At 44.6% G+C, this 18,434-nt stretch overlaps 1 protein-coding gene across 3 annotated transcripts in view; it reads left to right on the top strand.

The window, feature by feature from the left end:
• Positions 1-18,434, top strand: part of VPS13D (vacuolar protein sorting 13 homolog D) — a 273,597-nt gene that overhangs the window by 30,391 nt on the left and 224,772 nt on the right. For all 3 annotated transcript variants that reach the window (XM_029578385.1, XM_029578384.1, XM_029578386.1), the window contains exons 18-20: positions 6,538-6,670; positions 14,052-16,271; positions 17,698-17,846. In XM_029578385.1, the coding sequence (XP_029434245.1) occupies positions 6,538-6,670; positions 14,052-16,271; positions 17,698-17,846 (2,502 nt within the window). The remainder of the gene's footprint in view (positions 1-6,537; positions 6,671-14,051; positions 16,272-17,697; positions 17,847-18,434) is intronic.

Below are 18,434 nucleotides of genomic sequence, written 5' to 3'. Positions count from 1 at the left end.
AACCCACTGCCGCCTTTTTAGCTGACACGGGCTCGGATCTAGTCTGTTCTTCAGCCAAAGGAGTGGCTTCAGTGGTGGCAGCCAGAAGACAGCTATTGCTGCGGAATTGGTCAGCAGATGCAACCTCCAAGGCAAATCTTACAAAGATGCCCTTTAAAGGATCACTCCTTTTCAGAAGTGAATTGGAAAAGCTGGCCAGAAAATGGGGAGAATTTCCAGTTCCCCAGCTACCAGAAGATAAGTGAGAGCAGTTATAGAGCCCCTTACCTATGAGGGGTCGAACCAGGGACTTCCAATGCTTTTGCCCTTTCAGAAACTCAACATTTTAGAGGTCTAGGCCCTTTGGGAGGTCTCAGTCCTTTCGTAGTCGACACCCCAAGAGAGGGGCAGGTTCAGGTTTGTTCCGAACCCCCCATTAAAATTTTGCTGACCTACCCTTGGAATGAGAAGATGGGGGGGGGGTCGACTGTCCCTCTTCTATCAGCGGGGAGATCACTTTGGATGAATGGGTACTGGAGGTCATATGAGAAGAATATGCACTGGAATTTCACAGCACTCCTCTGAACATATTCATGATGTCTCTTTGCCACTTCCAGCACAAGAAGCAGGCAGTGGAGACTACTCTTTTAAGGCTCCCCAATACCTGTGCCCCAGGAAAATATTGGGCGTTATTCCATCTATTTCGTGCCCAAGAAGAAAGGTTCCTTTCGCCCCATCCTGGACCTCATGAATGTCAACCAACTTCTACGAGTGAATCATTTTCGCATGGAAACCCTACGCTCCATAATCTCCATACAATCAGGAGAGTTCTTAACCTTCCTGGACCTATCCAAGGCTGTGCACGGTGGTCATGTGGGGGTATATTTTATATTTTGTCATAGAACACTCTACACACAATCTGGCAAAACAAAACTTAGTTTACTAAATGTAAATATATGGATAACAAATGAGCAAAGTAATATCAACATTGGATATAATATCACAGTAAGTTGTACATAAATTAATACAAGTAAATAGGAGACAGACAGAAATTAATGTTCTATCTTTATCAAAGAACAATAAAGAACACCTCCCTTGTATACCCTCCTCATATAAGCCAGTGTTCTTAGGAAATCCGGAGGACTTTTACGGGCCCGGAGACTCTGAGAAAGAACCAGCTATTCGCTCTCTGTTCTCAGCTCATTTAATTAGAATAAGCAAACACTATGCTTTATATATCTCTCTGCAAGTTAGGTATTTCAAAGGCATTTCAGTACCAGTCCTTTTGATCTCCTATTTGGTAAAAACATCAATTGTTTAATTTTATTATCAGCTCATTGGTATGGATATTAGTCTTTAGCATTTGATCTTCCCAGGTGATGATAAATACCAAATTTCTTAGTCTTTGATGACCCCAGAGATACCAGATGTTCCTTGGGGCTATTCCAGCTCTTTATCAGCTCATTGTTGCCAGAATGTCTCAGGAATACAGGGAACAAATGGTAATAGAGTCATGCCTTTATACAATTCCTGCACTCAAATCACATGCAATATATTGATTCATACTCATCAGTCAGAGTCTGTTCCGATCCATAGCTGTCTATTTGCGGTACAAAGTCTACCGGAGATCTATCTAACTGTCTAAAATTATCTTTCCAAAGAGGCCTATCTACATAATCCAATCCGTCAAGAACACCAACGTTTCCTATGCTTTGCGGTACTGGGTCGCCATTATCAGTTCCGGGCACTGCCCTTTGGCCTAGCCACCGCCCCCAGACCGTTTTCCAAGATTATGGTGGTCGTATTGGCAGCATTGAGAAAAGAGAGAATCCTGGTGCACCTGTTCTTGGGCCAAGTCCATGGAAGAGAGTCTCCAGATGACCAACAAGTAGACTTCCTTGCTTCAGGAACTCGGCTGTGTCATAAACCTGGATAAAAGCAGTCTCAAGCCCTCCCGGTCCTTGGAATATCTGGGTGTCCGGTTCGACACCAAGCAGGGCACAAGGTCTTCCTTCCAACCATACGGATAAGGAAGTTGATGTCCCAAGTATGTCAGTTGATGAGCACAATACGCCTGATGGTGTGGAGCTATCTCCAAGTTCTCGGTTTGATGGCGGCAACCCTGGAAATAGTGCCGTGGGTGAGGGCACACATGCGGCCAACACTCGCTACTGTCACGTTGGAACCCGCAGTCTAAAGACTATTCGATTTGCCTCCACTTACCGATGGGAGTATGCTCTCTGCTCTAGTAGTGGCTGTAGGAAGCTCATGGATGCAACCCTGTCCTCCTCGAACTGGCTGGTCCTCACAACAGACTCAAGCCTCTGGGGCTGGGGAGCTCACTGTGAGGAACTGATGGCCCAGGGACATTGAACTGAGGAATAGGCCCTCTGGAACATCAATCACCTGGAAGCCCAAGCAGTCAGATTGGTGTGTCTACAATTCAGCCACAGACTCCAGGTTCAAGCAGTCCGTGTAATGTTGGACAGCGCAACGACGGTAACCTACATCAACTGCCAGGGTGGAACCAAGAGCCAGGAAGTGTCACAGGAGATAGATCTTATGGAATGGGTGGTTGTGGGCAGATCCGGCATCTCCGGATCTGCCCACAACTGGTTCAAGTCCTTCCTCGGCAATAGGACTTTTAAAGTCAAAATCAACAATAAAGAGTCACCCCTAACAAAATCAACTCTTGGTGTACCACAAGGATCCTCCTTATCTCCAACCCTCTTTAACATATACCTCCTCCCCCTCTGCCAACTGTTAACAGACCTCAACCTTATTCATTATCTGTACGCAGACGACGTACAGATCCTAATCCCCATAACAGAATCCATCTCAAAAGCGCTCACCCATTGGAATAAATGCCTTCTATCCATCACTAATCTACTCAACAGCTTAAACCTGGTACTCAACGCCTCTAAGACAGAGCTTCTCCACATCTCCTCAAATGAAAACAATATCTCCCCTCCATCACCACACAATTCTCTCATTACCTGTAAGCAGGTTACAGACCTTGGGGTAATTCTAGACAATCGTCTAAATCTAAAGAAAACGGTCAGTACTACCTCTAAAGACTGCTTCTACAGACTACAGATCCTAAAACGTCTTAAACCACTCTTATTCTTCCATGACTTTAGGACAGTCCTCCAAGCGCTTCTGTTCGCCAAAATAGACTACTGCAGTGCCCTCTTCCTAGGCCTCCCCAAATCCACTACCAAACCACTGCAGATGATACAAAATGCGGCAGCGAGATTGCTGACCAGTACCAGCCGCGGCGAACACATCTCACCCATCCTCAGGAACCTACATTGGTTACCAGTGAACTTCAGAATTCTATAAAAATCAATCACCATAATTCACAAAACCATCCATCACCAACTTCAACTCGACCTGGAAATCCCACTCAAACTCCACTCCTCTAACAGACCAACTAGAGATATTCACAAAGGCACTCTGAAATATCCCCCCACTAAAGCCTCACGCCTCTCTACGACCAAAGACAGAGCTTTTTCGATAGCGGGCCCATCTATCTGGAATAGCATCCCTTCAAATCTCAGACTGGAGCCATGCCTTTTAACCTTCAGAAAAAGACTTAAAATCTGGCTCTTTCACCAAGCCTTCGCCGATCCACCAGACAGTCACTAGTTGTCCTTCACTCTGACCCGGTCTGGCATGTATTCTCACGAACATTGGACTCCGACACTTCCAGGCTAAAGCACCTTTTAAGCTTTTAACCCGTACGCTCCATGGTGACACTTTATATTTATTTCCTGCCTTATCTTCTTTCCAGCTTGTTGCAAGCTTCCAAGTTCTCTTTCCCTGTTGATTGTAACTTTGACTTATTCCTGCCCATTGTTATCTTTCGTTTACTTGAATTGTTACTTCAGTTACACCATTGTTAAATGTAAACCGATCCGATATGGTTATTTACTATGAAGGTCGGTATAAAAAACTGTTAAATAAAATAAAATAAATAAATATATCTACCGATGATCTCAGCCTCCCACATCGCAGGAAAAGACAACTTCAGAGCAAACTTTCTAAGCAGGGAGAGTCTGGATCCAGGAGAGTGGGCGTTGTTGGCCAAAGCCTTTCAGCTGATGATAGATTGCTAGGGTCCTCCCGTCCATCGACCTGCTGGCCGCATCCCACAATGCGAAGGTTCCCCGATTCTTCAGTGACAGAAGAGATCAGTGGTCCCTGGGGATTTATGCTTTCATTCAAACCTGGCCGGAAGAAGAGTTACTATTCGCCTTCTCTCCATAACCCCCTGCTGGGCAGGGTCATTCACAGAATCGAGCACTACAGGGGATTAGTCCGACTAGTAGCTCTAGATTGGCCCAGGCATCCGTGGTATGCGGACATGTGGAGACTCCTGGTAGAGACTCCCCTGTACCTCCCACCACACAGGGCCCTGCTATAGCAGGGACCGGTCCTTCACAAGGATCTGACTCTGTTCTGTCTTACAGTCTGGCCCTTGAAAGGGCTCGCTTGATGAAGCAAGGATATTCTGCGGCAGCAATTGCCACCTTACTCTGTGCATGGAAGTTCTCTACGTCCCTAGCATATGTGCAAGTCTGGAAAGTATTTGAGGCCTGGTGCGAGGAACGTGGTGTTGCCCCTCGGGCAGTCAAAATCCCACTAATTCTGAAATTTTTGCAGGATGGCTTGATTAAAGGTTTGACCCTTAACTCCTTGACAGTCCAAGTAGCGGCTCTCTCCTGTTTCAGGGGCGAGGTGAACGGAACCCGCCTGTTGGCTCATCCGGATGTGGCCTGTTTTCTGAAAGGGGTAAAGCACCTTCGGTCACCCCTACGGTGTCCGGTTCCCTTGTGGAATCTTAATCTAGTATTGTAATTTTTGGCAGGACCCTCCTTTCAGCTGCTGCACAGTCTTTCCTTGTGTTTATTAACCTTGAAAACGGTGTTCCTGCTAGCTATATGCTTGGCACGTCGCATCTCTGAACTGCAGGCATTGTCTTATCGGGAACCATTCCTCTGGATGACTCCAGGAGTGTTACAGCTTCATACCGTTCAATCTTTCTTGCCCAAGGTAGTCTTGGAGTTTCATTTGAATCAATCCATTTTGTTGCCATCCCTAGATAAGCACAAGGATGCGGAAGAATACTGCCTCCTCCATCATTTGAATCTCAGTAGACCTTTGGTGCGATATCTGGAAATTTCAGAACCGGTCCTTCACAGTGGAAGGAAGCAGGACAAACCAGCTTCGCGGGCTACCAAAGCTTGCTGGATTAAGGAGGTGATCACGGGAGCCTATGTGGAGGCAGGAAAGCCATTACCTTCTCAGGTTAAAGCTCATTCCACTAGGGCTCAGGTGGTGTCATGGGCGAAAGCTAGACTGCTGTCTCCAGTCAATATCTGCCAAGAGGCGATGTGGTCCTCCTTGCACACCTCCAGGTTCTATCGCCTGGACTTTCAGGTCCGAGAGGATGCAGCCTTTGCAAGGGCAGTGTTAACTGGATCACAGACAGCCTTCCATCCCGATCAAGAGTAGCTTTTGTACATTTCCCTGGCTATACGCAAGGAAATGGAGAAATTACTTACCTGATGATTTAGTTTTCCTTAGTGTAGACAGATGGACTCAGCATCCTGCTCACGGCTGCCCAAAAATGCTGCCAAGGATTCGTCCATGGAGTGGATATCGGTTCAGTCATCCAGTCCCTAGATCAGGGCATCTATATTCTTACTGAAGTTCATTGTTTATGATTGGTAGAGTACAGTTACGGTTATCCGTTTTCAATCATTTTTAATCAAGTTTTTTCATTAGTATGTCCACAGTGGCTTTTAAAGAGAAAACTGAAGAGCTGAGGTCACTGCAGGGATGTAACTAGGGTGATGTCAGCTTTGAAATCTGACTCAGTCTCCATCTGCTGGCAGGGGAGCATAAACAATTGGTCCCGAGTCCATCTGCCTACACTAAGGAAAACAAAATTATCAGGTAAGTAAGTTCTCCAATAGGGCTCAATTTTCCAAAAGGTTTTACGCGCGTAAATGGGTTTTGGAAAATTAGTACAATGTATGCTACTTTTTATATGCATAACTCCTTTGAAAATTCCCTCCCTTGTGGCTGGATTTAGGGCCAATGACTGGAGAGTTCTGAAAAGAGCCATGGTGCATGGCCTCCGGCTGAGGACCGACGCTACAATGACCCAAACTACTTCCAGGAGGGGATATTGAGTAGGAGACCAATTGCTGGGTAGTTGCGAGTATAGACTTACAGTGCCAGATGCTAGCCCTGATTCTGGTTCAGCTGGAAGAGCCAGGAGAAAAATAAATCAATAAATAAAAGCCAAATCCAGAAAATCAAAGTGGCCATCTTTATTCAATATCTACATCCCATCAAGCAGGAGACACCCATTGGGCCCTTGTAGCATAAATATGATTGCAATTCTATCATATATACTAACGAGAGCTAAGTCTGCAAGATGTGAACGGTTTGAAAAAAAAATGCAAATTGGAAATTGAGTGACGTTGTTGTGTATTCCTATACAGTGACTGCATGGTTTTTTTTTTCTTGGCTTTTGAAACACTGCAGGAGAACAGTAAACGATGGACGGTGCACCTTGATATTTCAGCCCCACAGGTGATCCTGCCGGACGATTTTAAAGTGCCGGATCCAGTGTTAGTAGTCGTCGACCTGGGGAGAATTCTACTCACCAATTCCCAAGGTAGAGTCTGGGGCCTTTTCTTTGTCGAGGTTTTCAGGGATACCGTCAAACATTTTTAGAAAGCAAGTGTGCAGCTGGAAGTTGTTTTGCAAACCAAGATTCAGTTATTGTGCATTTAGGATTCGGATTCCTGTTCCTCTTCATCCGGGCAAGCCAGTCCACACCAGTGGGTTGTGCACTCCAACCAGCAGATGGAGATGGAGAAAAGTGACTTCAGCATAGACATGGGCCAGCCAGTGTTTCTCAGATTCCAGCTGGTGGTGGACATGCATCTTTGCTTGTGGACTTCGGCCTGCCAGGATTGAACATGCTGTTCTGACCTCCAGTGGTAATAGCATTTGTTCCCTCCCTCAGTCGACTATCTGACCACACAGGATGGGAGTGAGGTGAAGGCTGGTGCCCTAGCCCTCTTTCTGACAGAGGGAGAGTTCCTGCAGGGAGAGTGCCTGTAGGGTAAGGGAGCCTTGGGCTCAGCCCTGTTAACTTGTCTCTCTTCCTCTCGTCTCCGACATGTCCTCTCCTCTACTTGATCCCTGCCCCGGTTTCTGTGGTGTCTGCTGCGGGCTGTTTTGTTTTCAGCGCAGTGAATAAAGTTTAAAAAAAAAAAAAGACCCACGTCGGCAGAGGCAGCAGCGGTGATTGCGCACTGAGGAGGGACAGGCGTGAGAGGCCACGTGGGCACCATTACGAGCAAGGGCCAGATAGTTGATATTTTTGGAGCCAGTCAGAGTGCTGCGGCAGTGTGGGAACCACGCGGCAGGCACCATTTTGTGCTTGGAGTTCTACTGAAGCGCGCGAAGGGGAGAGATGGCATCGGGAGAGCAGCGTGGGAAAATGTTGCGCATCTGCTCTGCCTGCCGTATGGGGGAAATTAGCCCCAGGAGATCACTCAGCATTTGCCAGAAATGTGTTGAGGCTCAAGGGGATGTCTCTGCAGGGGAATTTGCCCTGCAGGGACTTCAGGAGTTCCTAGTTCACAGGAGGGAAGTGTGGCAGCAGCTCCTCCCGGGGGGTGAGGAGTCTTCCCTACCGCCTCTCCTGCCAATTCTCATGTGGGAGAGCTCGGAAGAAGCTTTTCCATCTTTTCATGGATGGAATTTTTCAAGGGCCTGCAGGCCTTTTGTAAAAGGCAGGAAGGGTCCTGGATGGAATCTCTGGGTCACCCACATCAGTGGTCTTTCTCCCGAGGATCGCGGAAGCAGTCCAAGGAGTCTTTGTCCTCCCCCAGATGGGTAAAGGTGAAGACATTGATCCTTCGGGAGGCTCCTGGGAAGAGTCGGGATCCTCGATGGGGAATCCCGAGGGGGAGATTCCCCTAGATGCATAGCTGCACAGGACGATGCTTCAGCTCTTTCACAGAGACGGGATGTCAGGTTTGATTTTTGGTTGTAGGAGGCCTTGCTTTCAGTGGCTCAGGATCTGAAGAAGAATCCTATGATGGTTAGTTTGCAAAAGGCATCCTGGTTATTTTCTCTGCATGAAGCTGTTCAAGAGTTGATCAATTTGTAATGGAGCTCTCCTGAGGCTAATTTTAAAGGAGGTCGCTTATTGGCGGGTTTGTACCCTATGGATCCTAAAGCTAGGGAGCAGCTCCGGTTTCCCAAGGTTGGATGCCCTGGTCTGCGCAGTGATAAAATATACCACCATTCGGGGGGAAGGAGGTGCAGCTTTCAAAGATGCCCAGGATTGGAAGATTGAGGCGATTTTTAAACCAAGCCTCAGGAGACTTTGGGCAAAAGTGGTCCATTCCTGGAGCTGGGAGCCATGGTTTAGGCACATGCAGGTTATGATTTGGTGTGTACGGTTGCTCGGGGGGGGGGGATGGGGATGGCTTTGGTGACTGCGGCCCGAAGACTACTTTGACTATGGAACTGGTCCGCGGATATCATTTAAGGGGCGCTTATTGTTTGGGGACGAATTGGAGAAGATGGCGGATCGATGGGGAGAGTCCACATTTTCTTGGTTACCGAAGGACAGGAAATCTGCTCTCTGGTTTTCGTCAGCGAAGGGGCAGTTTCGGAGCACTCGGCGCTTCCGCTCATCCAGGAGTTAGAGTAATCGGAGATCTTGCTTGTTTGGGAGGACTCACTCCTTTAGAGCAAAGAAGCCAGGTAAAAATGGTGCCCCTGGCTCTGGAGCTCTTCGATCCTCCCAATGAAGTTTTGGGGGTCCGTTGTCTGGTACCAGAGATAGGCGGCCACTTGTCTCATTTTTATTGGAGGTAGGCCCACATCACTTCCGGCCAATGGGTCTTGGAGTTGGTGCGCGAAGGGTACGCCTTGGAGCTTATCCATCTTCTCTCAGACGCTTTTATGGTTTTGTCGTAATTAAAAAAAAAAAAAAAAAAAAAAGATTTACGATCCAGACAAAAAATAACCTCCCAGCCTAATTTCAGCTGTTGTTTTATAAGCAATCTTCATCGAGTAACTGTTTGGCTTTTACTTAGAAGAGAAAAAAAATACTTATGCCACACTTCATCTTTCATTATATTTATTAGAGAGAAAATTCTGCATGGCTATGGCATTGTTGCTCTGTTCATTTGCTCTCTCCCTCCAGCCCCTGGGGCTCATCCCTATTATCTTTCATTAACAGGGCAAGTAACCAATCAATGCTTTATTCCCTGCAGATAAGCGTTCTTACTTCACATCATTATTCTTATTGACACACAATTTGTCCAGTCACAGACCTAATTTAGGGTCTGCAGCCAATCATTTAACCAAGTCAGAATACTAAAACGAGCCCCATTTTCCATACATACTAGATGTCATTAATTGCAAGGTCTGATGCTACATTGCACGTAGCCTGCTCCGTATTCTGACAGTTCATTCACTACTTGAGATAACAGCAACTCAGAGCAATAACATGCTTGCTAAGCTCAACAAAATATAAAATGTTTCTTTTTCTTATAAATCCACACTGCTGCTCTATATAGTCAATCCATCAAATATAGAGACCTTTAAGGAACCAGAAAAAGGCTTTTTGTTTTATTTTTTTTACTCAATTCCACAGTTCCTCCCTTTTTCTTAGGTCTCTATATATTCAGGATTGCTATATCCCTCAGTAAGCATAAAGCTAAGTTAATCCAGATATAGGCATGCCACAATTTGAACACTGATCCTCTTTATTATCTTCTGGAATTATTAGTGGGCCGGCTACTATCCTAGATAGGAGAGCCAACCCAAGCAGAAAAAAATCTTCATTTTCAATTCCATTGTTTAAAACATCTACGGACAACAACGGAAAAACAAAACCAGATGTAGAAAAACGTTCGCTTTCTTGAAACTCCGATGAAGCTGCACCTGACTCCAGGGGACACCTGGCTGTGTCGGGGTACAAATGAGGACTAGAAGACACACCAGACATGCCAATGGTGATTCCTCTGGTATCTTCACGCCGGTCGCTGGTTTCTCTGCAGCCACACTCACTGGGGTCTCTGCCACACCACCTTCTGGGCTCTCCGCGGCTCCTTTCTCTGGATTCTGCTCCCCAGCCTCACTCGCTGAGGTCTCCGCAGCGTTACCCTCTGGACTCTCCGTGGTTCCTTCCTCTGGGTTCTCCACAGCCTCACTCAAGGGGCCTTTACGGCACCTCTCACTTGGCACTTCCTCTCTCACTGGCCTCTTCATGCCCCCCCTCTCTGGGCTTCTCATGGGAGCTGTTATGGACTCCCGGTAGGATCTTCCTCAGGACCTCCTGTAGCGCCACTTTCTGACCGATCAGTGCTGCAGCCCACTGGCCACTCAATACTGCCTCCTCCTGGGCAGTCTGTGTCACCCTCCCCAGAACTCTCTGTAACTCCTCTCTGTGTTATTCCCCACCCCCTTCTCTGGACTTCTCACGGGAGCTGTTTCTGGACTCCCGGTAGTATTTGGGCACCCTACAGGATCTTCATCGGGACCCCCTGTAGTGCCATTCCACTACTGGGCCTCCACAGAGTTCTTTGCGGTGGCTTCCTCAGCTCCCCGGCCAGATATGTTCGTCTTTAAATAGGAATCAATAAGAGTCTGGCCTGCTTCCAGTTTCTTTCCCCCCCCCCCCAGCTAGAGCAAGCTGGTGCTTTATGAGGCTCTCCTGGAGCCTCCTCCACTGTTCCAGGATTCTCTGAAACAATGCTTGCCGATTTTCTTCAGTTGTGCTCTCAGACTGCTGCCCTCTTGGCTGCACTCCTTGAACTGCAGAGTAGCTTATTGCTGGAAGAAGGCCCTGCCCTGTGCCCACTCTGGTAGCTTTTCCAGGGCCACAACCTGTTCAGCACAGCCTTGCCGCACCAGTGTTTCCTTTCCCTTTTCTTTTCCAAGGCAAAAAAAAAATGGCTTAAAAAAAAAAAAAAAAAAAAAAAAAAAAAGCCTGTACAACCAGCAATAACTTAATCATTTTAAGTCTCTGTCTACCTCCAGCAGAGCTTCTCTCTTTAGCTGGTTTAAACTTACCACTTTCTGCCTGACCCTGCAACCAGACCTATTCACAGTTTTGTTTTGTTTTTCTCTAACTGAAACTTTTTCAAACAATTGGCTTGGTGTGCTTCCGGAGTCCCACCCTTGCACAGCCTTTTGTGCTCTGTGCACCCCTGTGCTCTGTACCTTGTTTTCGAGCCATAGGCCCTCCCCCGTGTTCTGTACTTCTGTTTTAGAACCACAGGTTCTCTTCACAACTCTCTGTACTCCAAACAGACACTTTGCTTCTCTCTTCTGCAAATGTTTTTGGACTCCAAACTGCTTCTGGTAGGCCACACATAGCAAACCTTTCTTTGGAGGCTGGGTCTTCCTCTATACTATGTTTAGAGAAAAAAAATCCCATGCATCACAACATATGTGGGAACGAGCGGTGATTCCCTGACGCAAGCCTGGACTGACTCCATCCTTACTTAAAACACTTTATCTTTATTTGTTACTTTACCACATACACATTAGTAGACTGCATTTAACTTCAGAACAGTGTACTCCAATTACTCACAGTCGGGTACAGCTTTGTTACTGTTCACTGTTTGGACAGCAATATTCTACAGGAGCTGCCTTCCTCCTGGAGACCTGGGTCCCAGCTCTTATTCCTCCTCTATCAATCCCCGCCCATAGAGATCTCTCTCACAAGGGGGAATTAAAGGGGACCAGGCACCTAATCTGGTCCTGCACCGGTTTAAGGGGGGACATGGTTCTAAAGAAAGAGGGCTCCTTTCAACCTATTCTAGATCTAAATGGGGTCGGTCAAGCCTTTCGGGTTACCCATTTCCAAATGGAAACCTTAAGGTCAGTCATCATGGCCGTACAGATGGGAGCGTGGCTTACTTCTCTATACCTCGCAGAGGCTTACCTACACATTCCGATTTGCAAACAGTATCGGCGTTACTTGTGCTTTGCAGTGTTAGACCGCCATTACCAGCTTCAGGCATTGCCTTTCAGCTTGGCCATGGTTCATAGGACCTTTTCCAATGTGATGATGGTGGTGGTGAGTCATTGTTCTCAGTCTCCCACCTGCTGGTTGGAGCGCATAACCCACTGTCGAGGACTGGCTTGCCCTACTTTGAGGAAAAGAAATTATCAGGTAAGAAGTAATTTCTCCTTTAATTAAACTATAGTGTGAGCGTGCACTTTGTCTGAGCAGGTTTGCAGAAACCAGAAATAATGATTTTGTATCTCTCTGTAAAGAAAGAAACTGCTATTTTTGTGTATGTGGAGGGCAATTTTTTCAAAAGATTTTACCTGAGTAAATTTATGGTGTGGACTCTGCACCTGCAAAGTCTGTGGGTAGTGAAGCACCCGCGGTGCTGGCCGGCCTTGCATTTTCTAAGGGACCTGTGACAGGGAATTTCCCTTTGGAAAATGCATTTTCAGGCCCATGGGTGCAACTTACCCACAGGGCTTCAATTGCTGTCTACGTGTGGCAAGTCTTAAAAATGAAGCTCTATCAGTGTGAAATCTGTGTGCGCTTTTTACCCGTGGTTTTTGCACTTATTTTTGAAGCGGAAGTAGGTGTATACTTTTCACTTTGAAAATTATACCAAGAAAGCTATTTGCACACGTTTACCCCTGCTAATTTGAGTGGTAGCTTTTTTTTCTGAGAAACGTGTGCATATTTTGTAAATTCACATGTATGTGCCCAGATGCAACCCCCTCCCCACCTCTGCCCCTGGGAACCTCTACTACAGGTAAAAATTATACATACAGAGGCCCTCTACCCACATATAAGGTGAGAAAGCCCTTCTCTGCGGGTAAGGCACAGTTTCACCTGCAGAAATGGCTTTTAAAATGACCCTCCCTGAGAAGAAATAAAAGCTGCCCTTCTGCAGCTGTGCAGCGTGGACTTACGAGAATGACATGAGCTCATGGGCAAGCTAACGCAGTTCCGTCCGTAGTCTGGGAAATCTGGCTCTTATCTTGTTTTACTGCGATGTTAGCAATGAGCTATTAGTCATACCTCTGTGGCTAAGGTGTGCTTAATAAGGTTTGTGTCTTCCAAATAAAAGTGGAGCAGCACAAGCCAGCAGGAGGAAGTTAGTACATTGTCATTACAGGAAAACCGTTACATGAATGCGGTGATAGAATAGAATTGGGGCATCATGCATTTGTGCACAGTAGGGTCCCACTGTAACTTGTGTCCGTATTGCCGAAATAAACTAAATTATCCCAGGTTTTGGGTTCCAATTCAGTTGGAATACTCCCAAAGTCCATCTTTCAAAACAAAATCCTGTAATCTCTGTGGAGTTCCTGAAGAGTGAATAGTTGAAGTGTTTATATTTGCTGGTTGGATCCTGGTCTGTAATTTTTATTTGATTGTAAGTTTTTAACCTGTTCTGATGCTTTTGCAAAGGGCAGATATCAAATTTTAGTAATCGATCAATCAATCAATGTTACATTAACAGAAGTGTCACAGATTGGTTCATGGGACGTGAATAATGCAATCCAATGCCAGTGTGTGAGATTTAATTTGTGTCTTTAGTAACAAGACTACATCCAGGATGCAGAGAAACTGTAGGAAGGCTGGGCTTCTCACAGAATTTTAGCAGATAACTTCTTAACTCTAACTCTGATTTTCCATTTCTGTTTTACCAAGTTGAGCTTATTAGCAATGAAACTAATATTTATTTTACAAGGCACAATCTGTGTACACTGGGCTGTCCTAAATTAAGAAATTGTTACTTTCATCTTTTCTGGCATTGACATTAGTTCAGTCAGTGAGTTCAAACACTAACCGCATTATGAAATTATTTAATAAATATCTATGTATAATGTTACGTGATTCCAGAAAACCAAAATACCCTTCTGCAAGAAAAAAAACCCCGTCAATACAGGATTCATGTGGCACTGTACTTTTGGTTGACATCAACAAATGGCTCTGAAGAAATACTGTAGATGTAACTCTAACATTATTTTTATTTTATTCATAGATGCGTCTAAAAGAAAAGATGCAGATGACTTATCAGCTGAACTAAATGATCTGAGTGATGAAGAATACAAAACCCCTTTGGCTACTCCTCCAAACACCCCACCTCCAGAGTCCAGTATTAGCAATGACATTAAAACATCAAATTTCCCTGGGGTGGAATATATTGAACAGTTGCAGGCACATCTACTGAGCAATAAAATGTATGAAAAATACTCCTTATCATTTATGGATCTTCAGATCATGGTTGGACGAGTGAAGGATAACTGGAAACATGTCCAAGACAGCGATGTTGGCCCCACCCATGTGGTTGAAAAATTCAACGTGCATTTACAGTTGGAACGTAGGTTGATGTATACCTCTGATCCCAAATACCCAGGTGCTATGCTGTCTGGGACTTTACCAGACTTAAAAATACATATCAACGAAGATAAAATATCTGCCCTGAAGAACTGTTTTGCAAGCCTGAGCACATCGGAAGCAAAGCTACCAGATAACTTGCCCCTGAGAAAGGAGAAAATTTTCCTGGAAATGGATAGCCGTGGAATGTTGCAGGATTCTGTAATGAATTTAACACAGAGCATTGTGACTCTGGAGCAACATACGCGTGAGGTTTTGGTAGAGTCCAAGCTTTTACTAGCTGACTTCAAAGTTAACTATATGCAGCTTGGTGTTGAGAGCTGTGGCCGGTACATTTCTGTACTCAAGGTCTTTGGCACCAATGCACATTTTGTGAAGAGGCCTTATGATGCCGAGGTGTCTCTAACAGTTCATGGATTGCTATTAGTTGATACTATGCAAACTTACGGCTCTGATTTTGACCTTTTGATGGCTTCTCATAAGAATCTTAGTTTTGACATGCCAACGGGCAGCCTCCGTGATAGTAGAACACAGTCCCCCATGTCTCCACAGAGCAGTGACGTAGCATTTGATACAGCAAATGCGACAGATAAGTGTACTGGTACTGTCCGGGATAATGTTATCACTAAAGATCAAGAAGCTCTGATTAGATTGGAATACCAGTTTGTGAGTTCAGAATGTCCTTCTATGAATTTAGATAGCTCACTCCAAGTGATGTCGTTGCAGGTAAACAACCTGGATATCATTCTTAACCCTGAAACTATTGTTGAACTGATTGGCTTTCTTCAGAAATCTTGTCCAAAGGAAAAGGATGATGTTAGTCCTCAGGCTTTAATGACAGACTTGGAAAGAACTTTTGGAGATGAAGAATCATTTCAGTCTACCTATGAGCAAAACACAGAGGTAGCAGTGGACATCCACAGGCTGAATATACTTCTGTTTAGGACAGTTAGACTAGCCAGTGGGGAAAAGTATGGTCGAAAAATTGCAACAGCCAGCATTGGTGGCACCAAAGTGAATGTATCCATGGGAAGCAGGTTTGATGTCAATGGCGTGCTTGGCTGCTTGCAGTTAATGGATTTAGCACAAGATAATGTTAAGAACCAGTATGTTGTCAGCATAGGGAATATAGCAGGATATGAAACTCAGTTCAATACCATGGACTACCGAGAGTCTGCCTTTGCTGAGGCTGAAGATGCTGGTAACCTCACCGAGGCTCTAAGCTTTACCTTTACTGAGAAATCAAAAGAAGAATGTTCCTTGAACCTCAAAATGGCATCTTTGCACTATAGCCATTCGGCTAAATTTCTGAAAGAGTTAACATTGTCCATGGACGAACTGGAAGAGAATTTCAGCAGCATGCTGAAGAGCGCAGCCTCGAAAGTTTCCATGGTGCTGGCAACCAAAACAGCAGAATACAGTGAAATGGTTTCTCTGTTTGAAATGCCGCGGAAAGCCAGGGACCCTTTTCACTTTGTGAACTTCAAAGCGGATGAGCTCTGTCCACCGTCTGATGAAACGGATACAGTCAAGCTGATTTTGAACATAAACATTGAATCTCCAGTGGTATCTATCCCTAGGAAGCCAGGTAGTTCTGAGCTCCTTGTGGGACACCTTGGACAGATATTCATTCAGAACTTTGTCTCGGGAGAAGAAGATGAATCCAGTAGTAATCGCTTGCAGGTTGAAATTAAAGACATCAAATTCTATTCCTTAAATAGCAGCCAGCTCACAGGTGGAAGAGGATCAAGATCTGACGTAACCAAAACACTGCACCCTTCTTCAGATAACGCCAGCATTAGCAGCCAAGAAGAAACACACTTCACCCGTCATGATTTCTTTGAATCATTGCATAAAGGTCAAGGTACGTTACATAAAATGAAACCCCAATAAACAAAGCCCTTAGGTCTTTTTTGATTAATGATTATTATTAGAACATGAGCCATATTTCCAAAGGATTCCTTACATATGCTGGGCTAATGATGTGCTTAGTAATGATATGGTCTAACAAGCTAGAGATACTGGTTCAGTTCCTTGCTTAGCCGTTCATCCCTTGAGTTGATTAAGAGCAAAAGTACCAGTGAAGCAGCATTTGCGGCACTCGAAGAGGAGAGAGGCTTCGTTGACGCTTAAGGTGACGCCCAAAAAGCTGGCTATACAATGGCATTGGCATTTACTATAAAAGGACATGTACCAGACTTTCTTAACATCACATACTACGGTATTGTTTCCAGGCATGTTGGGGGACAAATGCATAGAAAAAGTCTGTAGGTTATTGTTGCCCCTCAACCATAGCAGTATCAACATGGAGACTTTAGAACGAAGGTGGGCTTTAAACTCTTAGGTAACACAGTGTACCTTCTCGATAACAACAAAGGAAAAGTTTCATCCTTAAAAGGTCCAGTTGATATGGGTCTCTTACATGGAATGCTTGCTACCACCTGGAGCTCTTAGCAACCCTAAGGAGGTAATTTTCAAAAGGATTTATGCATGTAAAAGGACTTTTGAAAATTGCTACTTTTATGTGCGTAACTCCTTTGAAAATTCACTCTAGATTTAACTAATATTTAGCCACATCCAGCAACCTACATTTTTTTCTTAGTCCTTGTGTTTCAGACTTGCAGCTTTCAGCTTGGTTCTGCTGAGAGCCAGCTTTTAACGCACCGTCCATCCACAATAATGTTCTTTAATTCTCATTGAATAGGTATTATAGGTGTTCCTTAAATTCCTGGAAACTTTTTAGTTTAGTTCATTTCAATTTATATACCATTGAATCACTAGTCTGTCTGGTTTTATTACATATCTTTCCCTGAACTTTGGAGGGCACAGGCAAGAAATGCTTTTAAATAAAATAAATAAGTGTTCAAACTGTTTACAATCAAATTCGAGGGAACAAATTCCTGCTTTGATTAAAAATTTGAGACGTCTTATCAGCGCCTTTACCAAGCTATGGTAACATGAGTGTGACAACATAAATTGTTTATCAGTCAATCGTATTTCAGCTTTAATCAGTCTTTCAGATCCTTATCAAGAGGGCTCAGTGAAAATATGAGGAAATACTGTTATATTGAGAAAGTAGATGATATTTGGATTTGCCTACCAAAAGAGGTAGTCAACCAATGATGGAATTCAAGAATGACTGATACAGGTAGGGGAAGATGCTTGTAGGGCAAGGTGGGGAGATGATTGAATGGGCCAACCTCCTGATGGCTGTTATGTTAATGTTACATAAGCCATGTAAAGGTTGGCTCGCATAGAAATTGGTTATTTTGTATTGCGTTTTATTCAAGCTTTCCACATTCTGAACAACACCACCATCCAGTTCAAGATGGAGAAGATAATAGCAAGAGATTCTGAACTGGCATTCCCATTTGGCCCTGATTCCTCAGACATCACGAGCATCATGAAGATTGAGGGAAAGTTTGTCAACCATGTTCAGGTAAAGAATAATGGTGCTAAAGCGTAAGCTTAAACAAAGACAGTATTTCTGATTTATTATTACAGGATAGAGATTCATTGTACTGCAAGGACTAGTGCTCAACTCAAAAGCTGTTTGATACTTTGAATGGTTACATTGTAAGCATAGACTATTGACCTTCTATATTATGATACCAGTATGTGAAAAATATCAGGCCCTATGCCAGAGGAATGTTGTTGTGCTGTGATTGCCTGGTACGTAAGAAGCAGCCACCCAACTTACTGGAATCTATGCATAGATTTACAGAAATGATCAGATGTCAGGCATTGGGTATCTGCTTTTTAGGAGGCATCACTGCATGCTATTTGCTAGATGAGTGTAGGTGTGCAGAAACCTTGATAACGTTCTCATTTCTTATTACTTGCACAGCGATCTGCCAGAGTGTGAGATATCTGTCGCACAGTGAACAAACATTATGAACACACAAAACTAGCGACACCGGGAATTCTGTAGTGTTTTCTTTTGTTTTATTCCAGATCTATTTATTTAACTTATATTTCTAAATATTTTGTGATTTTGAACCCTTTCTTTCATGCTGTTTTCTAGTTG

This window comes from Rhinatrema bivittatum, chromosome 15 (genome assembly GCF_901001135.1).
Source record: "Rhinatrema bivittatum chromosome 15, aRhiBiv1.1, whole genome shotgun sequence".
In the NCBI taxonomy this organism is placed as follows: Eukaryota; Metazoa; Chordata; class Amphibia; order Gymnophiona; family Rhinatrematidae; genus Rhinatrema; species Rhinatrema bivittatum.
This window is presented reverse-complemented; position numbering and strand designations above follow the sequence as displayed.